We start from the raw sequence: 7,280 nt of genomic DNA, 5'->3' as shown, positions 1-7,280 counted from the left end.
CCTATTCTCTCTTCTCCTTGGAGGGCATGGGCTCAGGGACAGTCAGGGGCAGGGAAGAGGGATGCACCCTTGTGACAGTCTCAAGAACCTGAAGAGTAAGAATCAGTGGACACAGATGTCACCAACACATCACGTGGCACCTATAGTAGACAGTGTGGCATCAGTGGGTTAGAACTCAATTCCATCAGCTCTCTGGAGTGCTTGGTGAGATGCTGGTTCCTGGGCCAGCTGGGGCAGACTCTGTGGGGGTGGCCTTGGAACCTGTATTTTACTGACTACCTAGATGGTTCTTTTGCTCCCTGAAGTTGCAGTATCACCGGCCTAACAGCAATTCCAGACTACAGGCAGGCAGACCAGATGCCCAAAATCTGGCCTCCTCTGTACATGGCAACGCTTTAAGAAATGTGTGCAAGAACAATTGCAAGAAGTTATTCTCTTTTTCCCGTGTGGGCCAAATCTCCACACTTAAATTCTGATTTGTGGCCAAGACTAATGTAATAAGGATACAGCGAGGAGATTAAATTCCGTCTTTTCATGAGCATAGAAATATTCAATCAGTTGTGAGCTGACCCAAATGTGCCACATCAAATGGCATCTTCCGTCAAGCCCCTCCCTGCCGCTACTTATCCTACATCAGCAGCATCTTCAGGACTTCCTGAAGGGAACACTGATCCTCGGGACACACAGGAGCGACCGGCTCTCCCTGGGGCCCAGCAGTCACGTTCTCCCAGAGCAGAGGGAGAGGAGCCCCCTCCCTTTACAGCACAGCTGGGCCCAAGGGATCCCCAGGCCCGTGGCCTCTGCTTCTGGTCACAGTGTGGTCTGAAGGCCCAGACCCCATTCCCAGGAGTTACCTTAGTCTGGATAACCTGTTGTGGGAAGTCACTCATGGCGTTCGTCAACCAGCCTTCCAAGCTCTTGGCAAAGTTACGAATGGCCTGTGTCAAGGTGCCTGGGAGATCGAAACACGATATTAACAGTGAGAAAGGCAGAGCCTCGCCCCTCAGGATCAGCCATGGATAAGATGCAAATGTAATGAAAGTTACCACCCAAAAGCAACACGGAGGAAAAGAGAACAAGGGAGCAGCACAGGCATGGGGGATAATTTGGGACACTTAGTGAGGGGAGCCTGGAGTAAGAGTTAGGGCCTGTCTAGACCGTTCATCTCGGTTCACCTATCTGTCTATACTAGGGGTTCTCACCTAGGGTGACCCTGCCCCCTGGGGGACTTATGTGGTTCTCATGGCTGGGAGTGCTCCTGGCCTTGAGTGGGTGGGGGCTAGGGATGCTGCTCAACACCCCACAGTGCCCAGGATGACCCCACAGAGAGTGACCGGGCCCCAGTGTCAGCAGTGCTGAAACTGAGACCCGGATACACATGCATGTAAATATATCCTATCAACTTCTAAATTGACTTTGAGATGGGTTACAGTAAGAAGGAAATAATAAGACTCTAAAAATAAAAAATCCCCCAATGTAAAAGCAAATCTATCCCAAATTCAAACCTTAATATAGACTTACTGCACACTATACTTAACAGCTGTTGGGCAGGCAAGGCCATAGGATAAATGCAATCATTATGCTGTTTCCCATTTTCTGGCACAAAAGTAGCAGTGCAAGAAAAACCAGGGGTTTCCAAGCACTGACACAAATGTGCATAGGTCACCTGCCAAGTGTAACCTGTGGTGTCTGCTGGAGGCATTAAGAGCGAGGCCTCCCACTTGACCCAGTGATCCCACTTCTAGGAATATATCCCAAGAAACTAGAAATACCAACCAGAAAGGATATACGCACCCCTATGTTCATAGCAGCACAATTTACAATAGCTAAGATTTGGAAACAACCTAAGTGCCTATCAACAGATGAGTGGATTAAAAACTGTGGTACATCTACACGATGGAATTCTATGCTGCTGTAAAAAGGAAGGAACTCCTACCATTCCCAACAGCATGGATGGGCCTGGAGAGCATTATGCTAAGCCAAATAAGCCAGTAGGAGAAAGATAAATATCACACGATCTCACTCGTTTATGGAATATAATAAACAACATAAACTGATGAACAAAAACAGATCCAGAGACAGAGAAGCATTGTTCAGAATGTCAAACCTCAGAGGGAATGTAGGGGAGAGTGGGAGTAAGGGGGAAAGATTAACCAAATGACTTATATGCATGCATATAAGCCTAACCAATGGACACAGACACCAGGGGGGTGAGGGCATGAGCAGGGGGGGTGAGGGGTGGGGTAAAGAGGGGATATGAACACATATGTAATACCTTAATCAATAAAAAATAAAAAAAAAGAAGAGCAAGGCCTCAGCCTTGGCCAGTATGCTCAGTGGTTAGAGCATCGGCCTGCACACCAAAGGGTTGTGGGTTCAATTCCCGGTCAAGGACACGTACCTGGGTGGCAGGTTCACTCCCCACCGCTGGTCAGAGTGCATGCAGGAGGCAACCAGTCTGTCTCGGTCTCACATCTCTTGCTCTCTCTCTCTCTCTCTCTCTCTCCCCTTTTCCCTTCCCCACTTCCACTCTCTCTGAAAAAGCAATGGGGAAAATATCCTCTGGTGAGGATTAAAAAACAACAACGAAAAACAATGAGGCCTCAGGTACCCACCTTGCTCACCCTTCACTTGGGATGATGCGGGAGCCCACAGGAAAGTCTGGAAGTCAGAGGCTGGCACAACAGTGCCTCCTGGTGGTGGGAGTTACCACCACCAGAGGCCTGGCAGGCAGTTCCCAGTCAGTTCCCTGGGAAGGTCCATGTCAGCCCTAATGGATGTAGCCAGTGAGGCCCATGATTTCATTTTTTTCCTCCTTTCCTAAATTAAGGATGCTGGAATCTGGAGAAAATTCTATAGAATCCAACTTTTGGTGCTAAAGAATCACAGGTTTGGGAGGAAGCTGAGCTCAGCCTCATATCAACTTGGGGAAATTGGGATAAAACTGGATTCAGACTATCCCTCGGGCTTTCAGCAAATGCAGCAGCCTGGAGGGGTATGGATGTCCCCACAGTCTAGAACTCCTTTGGGACATCAGAGACCCAGAAGCCCACTGCACTGGGCAGTAGCATGAAGCCCTAAGCCCAGTCCAGACTAGGTGTGCAGAGACCTGAGAGTGGGCAACCCTCACCAGAGCCATAAGGCCCTCCCTCCTTCTCTCCCAGGTCAATGACAAGGAAAACGTGCAGGCAGGGGTGAGCATCTTTCCAGGGTGACCAAGCTGCTGCTCTCACTGGATTCTGTGTCCCAGTCTGAGCTGGACCTGACAAAGTGGCTGCAGGGGTGCAGGGGAAAAAGGAGAGAGGCAGGTGAGCAAGCTGCTTACTGGGTACTGGCCGCAGCACGTCGGGGATGAGGACCTCCACCAGGGCCTGGTAGAGGATGTGGTCACAGTTCCTCATCCACTTAAGGATGGGGTCACATTTACACAGAGACACCAGCTTGTCCTTCGGGAGGACGGTGGCTTCGGGAATCTCATCACTGTGGGGGAATGGAGGAGACAAGGTAAGCCAAGGTCTGGAGACCACCCCCCGCAGGTCATGCTGTCCACCCCCCACCTATGGCTGAGATAATGACATTTCCCACTGTAGCTACTGCTGACTGCTCTTTGGGATGGCATATGGTCACCAATAAAACACTCACTTGAAACAAGTGACTGGGCAATGCAAATTACAAATCAACTGTCAGAAGTATAAAAACAACATGTAATTATGGGGGGAGTGCCAATTCTTGGAAAGTAGACGCATTTATCTGTGGGTCACAGTGTGGGTGTCATCGCGCCTGTCGGGGGGAACAACCACAATACCTGGCTGGTAGAGAGGCAGGGCCATCGCTGGGGGAGGCTTTAGCATTCCAGAAGGAAAGCCACAGCTTCTCAATGTAGTGGAACTGGAGGTTCATCACGACATCTAAAGTTGCCTGGAAGTAAAATTGGCCCGTTAGACGCATGAATGTGGGTGTTCAAAAGGGTGTGGGTCGCTCCAGCTGGTTTGGCTCAGTGAATAGAGCATCGGCTTGTGGACTGAAAGGTCCGGGCTTGATTTTGGTCAAGGGCACATGCCCAGGTTGCAGGCTCCATCCCCAGTAAGGGGTGTGCAGGAGGCAGCCAATCAAAGATTACCATTGATGTTTCCATCTCTCCCTTCCTCTCTGAAATCAATTAAAAAAATATATATATATTTTTAAAAAGGGTGTGGATCACATGTCATCAGGACATTCTAAGCAGTCAGTGGTGATTCAGGCTGTGGGGGAGGGGGTCTTTTGAAATCAGAGAGAGACCACAGTGGAGATGGAAATGGACAAAGGGGCGCTGTCCAGGGGGCAAAGATTCTATCTGCTCCTTGGCTAGAGGGAGCAGGGGCCACTCTGGGTCCTCTGTGTTGTCAGGGGCACCTGGGATGTCCGAGGATTTGGTAGTCCTGGGGAGGCACACTGGGCTCTGCACCCAGGCCCTGGGGGCACCGAGGTTCCCACTGAATCCCCACAGCCCAGGTGTGGGTTCTTCCTGGGGGCCACCTGGAAGGGGCAGTCACCTCACAGTGCCGCCGATAGGCCAGCTGCAGGGCCTTGACGTCTTGAAGCGTGATGCTCTCCTGCAGCAAGACGCTGCCCAGGTCAGGTGCTGGGAACTCCGGGAAGACGTGGGAGACATCTGGGGGGTGGGGGGAGGACGGAAACGGGGTCATCAGCAGACCTGCAGAAGGTCCATGAGCCGAAGCCAGGCTGGGCGTCCCGTGTGCTGGGGGATGCTATCCAGAAGTGGTGGTGACCACCGGCAACCCTGGGCGGCATCCTGGCTTCCCTGAGCAGTTACACAGCTTTGTACGCTTCAGTTTTCTCAGGTACAGTGTGGGAAACAGCATCACCTCCCACTAACATGAAATATGCTGAGACAAGACAAAGCATTGTGCCAGGTCCCAGACACAGTGAGTGTTCTCATCGCCCCAACAGGGGAGCCAGCCAGAGCAGTGCCTCTGGGGACAAGGCTGGCCCTGTGGTGATCCCGGGCATGACAACCTCTAGAAGACCCAACACAGGAAATACAGGCTCAAGAAATACATTAAAAATACACCAGGCCACTGATGTCTCAGTGTGTGTATGCTTGACACTGATCCCAGTGACCCTCCCTGGGCATGTCCCGGTGGCAGGCTCTTAGGATGCAATCCCAAGAAAGCAGTGGGGCCACCGGGTGGGTGGGTGGGGAAACAGTCTCTCCCACAGTTCCCAGGGAAGAGGGCCAGGCAGCCCTTTGTGAGGGCCCCGGGAGGGGAGAAATCCAGTTTTCCAGGGGTCTTGAGTATCCAGTTAAGCAAGGAGGAGAACCCAGGAGGACAGGCAAACCCTGCTGCTGCCCTGAGCCGACAGGTTTTACAATAGGACATCTAGCTTGGCCGGTGTGGCTCGGCTAGTGGGAGTATCGTCCTGTACACCCAAAGGTCTTGAGTTCGATCCCTGGTCAGGGTACATATCCAGGTTGCAGATTCGATTCCTGATCAGCAACTGATCAATGTTTCTCTCACATCAATGTTTCTCTTTCTCTCTCCCCACCCCCTCTAAAATCAATAAACAAACAAACATATCCTTATGTGAGGATTAAAAAATAAAATAAAATAGGACATCTAGTCTTCTTTCTGACGGGCATTTAATTTTATTTAGGTTTTTTTTGTTAATCCTCACCCGAGGATATTTTTTCCATTGATTTTTTTTCTTTTAGAGAGAGTAAAAGGGAGGGTGAGGGGAGGGAGAAAAGAAGAGAGAGAGAAAGAGAGAAACATCAATCTGAGATTGGTTGCCTCCCACACATGCCCCCACTGGGTCCGGGGATCAAACCTGCAATCCAGGTACAGTCCCTTGACCGGGAATCAAACCCTCGACCCTCTGGTGCACAGGCCGATGTTCTAAGCACTGAGCCACACTGGCCAGGGCTATTTATTTTTTTGATGGTCATTTTATACATTAATTTTGGGGACATATGCTGATTGTTCTAAAATCTCAGGGATGACACAATGAAGCTTATCTAAAACTTTCTATGTAACAAAAAAGGTGTCAAGCTCTGCTGGGTAGCTCAGTTGGCTAGAACGTTGTCCAGATATGCCAAGGTTGGGAGTGTGATCCCTAGTCAGGGTACATACAAGAATCAACCAATGAATAAGTGGAACAACAACAACAACAACAAAATCAATGTATCTCTCTCAAATAAAGAGAAATTTATCAAAAAGAAAAGGTGTCACACAAGAAAACTGTTTAATGCACCCCTGTGGATGCTGCTGGTGCCGAAACCCACAAGCACCCAGAAGTGCTGAGGATGGATAGCCGGACTTTCACAGCAGGCCCTGCACCCAGGGTGGGAGTGTCCCTGCTCACCTATGTATTGCTGGTGGTGCTGGCTCTGGGCGGCCATGGCCTGCTCTGGCGTGCTGTGTAGGCTGCTGTGTGAGCCATTGTCCCCAGGACTGTCTGACTTCTGGACTGGCCGGTACCTGGGTAGAAAACACACATGCCACCATGAGGCCCCAGCAACACTGCCTAGAAGGGGCCTGAGGAGCACAGGGCTGAACAGGATACAGTTGGTGTGTGTGTGTGTATAATCTATAATAATAAAAGCATAAGATGCTAATCAGAACGGACAGCCAAACGACCTTCTGGACATCATTCCAGACATCCTTCCGGACAAAGCTGCGGCGGCGGGGGCTGAGGCAGAGGCAGTTAGGGGGGATCAGGCAGGCAGGGGAGCGGTTAGGGGCAATCTGGGAGGTTCCCCTCTTGTATTTTAGTATGATAAAGGCTCTGAGAAGGTGAGCGATTAGAGGCAATCAGGCAGACAGGCAGAGGGGTTAGAGGTGATCAGGCAGGCAGGTGAGCGGTTAGGAGCCAGTGGTCCCGGATCGTGAGAGGGATGTCCGATTGCTGGTTTAGGCCCGATCCCACAGGGGGTCCTGTATTGCGAGAGGATGCTGGCTGGACTGGGGGTGCTTCCACCTCCCACCATGTATGAATTTCATGCACTGGGCTTCCAGTTTTAAAATAACTGCAGTCAAATATACATAACAAAATGTACCACCTTAATAATTTTTAAGTGTATAGCTCAGTGACATTAAGTACATTCACATAGTTGTACAACCATCACCACCATCCCCCTCCAGAAAGTTCTATCTTCCCAAACTAAAACTATGTCCCTATTAAACATTAACCCATCCCTGCCTTTCCCCAGCCCCTGGCTCCCACCATCTACTTTCTGTCTCTATGACTCTGACTCTTCTAGGGACCTTCTATGTCTGGAC

At 50.5% G+C, this 7,280-nt stretch overlaps 1 protein-coding gene across 8 annotated transcripts in view; it reads right to left on the bottom strand.

Moving 5' to 3' along the window:
• Window positions 1-7,280, bottom strand: part of RFX2 (regulatory factor X2) — an 85,782-nt gene that overhangs the window by 7,596 nt on the left and 70,906 nt on the right. For all 8 annotated transcript variants that reach the window (XM_015564279.1, XM_015564278.1, XM_015564283.1 and 5 more), the window contains 5 exons: window positions 6,364-6,479; window positions 4,533-4,651; window positions 3,806-3,918; window positions 3,326-3,480; window positions 855-952 (listed from right to left, as the gene is read on the bottom strand). In XM_015564279.1, the coding sequence (XP_015419765.1) occupies window positions 855-952; window positions 3,326-3,480; window positions 3,806-3,918; window positions 4,533-4,651; window positions 6,364-6,479 (601 nt within the window). The remainder of the gene's footprint in view (window positions 1-854; window positions 953-3,325; window positions 3,481-3,805; window positions 3,919-4,532; window positions 4,652-6,363; window positions 6,480-7,280) is intronic.

This window comes from Myotis davidii, unplaced genomic scaffold (assembly GCF_000327345.1).
Source record: "Myotis davidii unplaced genomic scaffold, ASM32734v1 scaffold341, whole genome shotgun sequence".
Classification (NCBI taxonomy): Eukaryota; Metazoa; Chordata; class Mammalia; order Chiroptera; family Vespertilionidae; genus Myotis; species Myotis davidii.
Note: the sequence above shows the minus strand (reverse complement) of the source record. Positions and strands in the feature narration are given on the sequence as shown.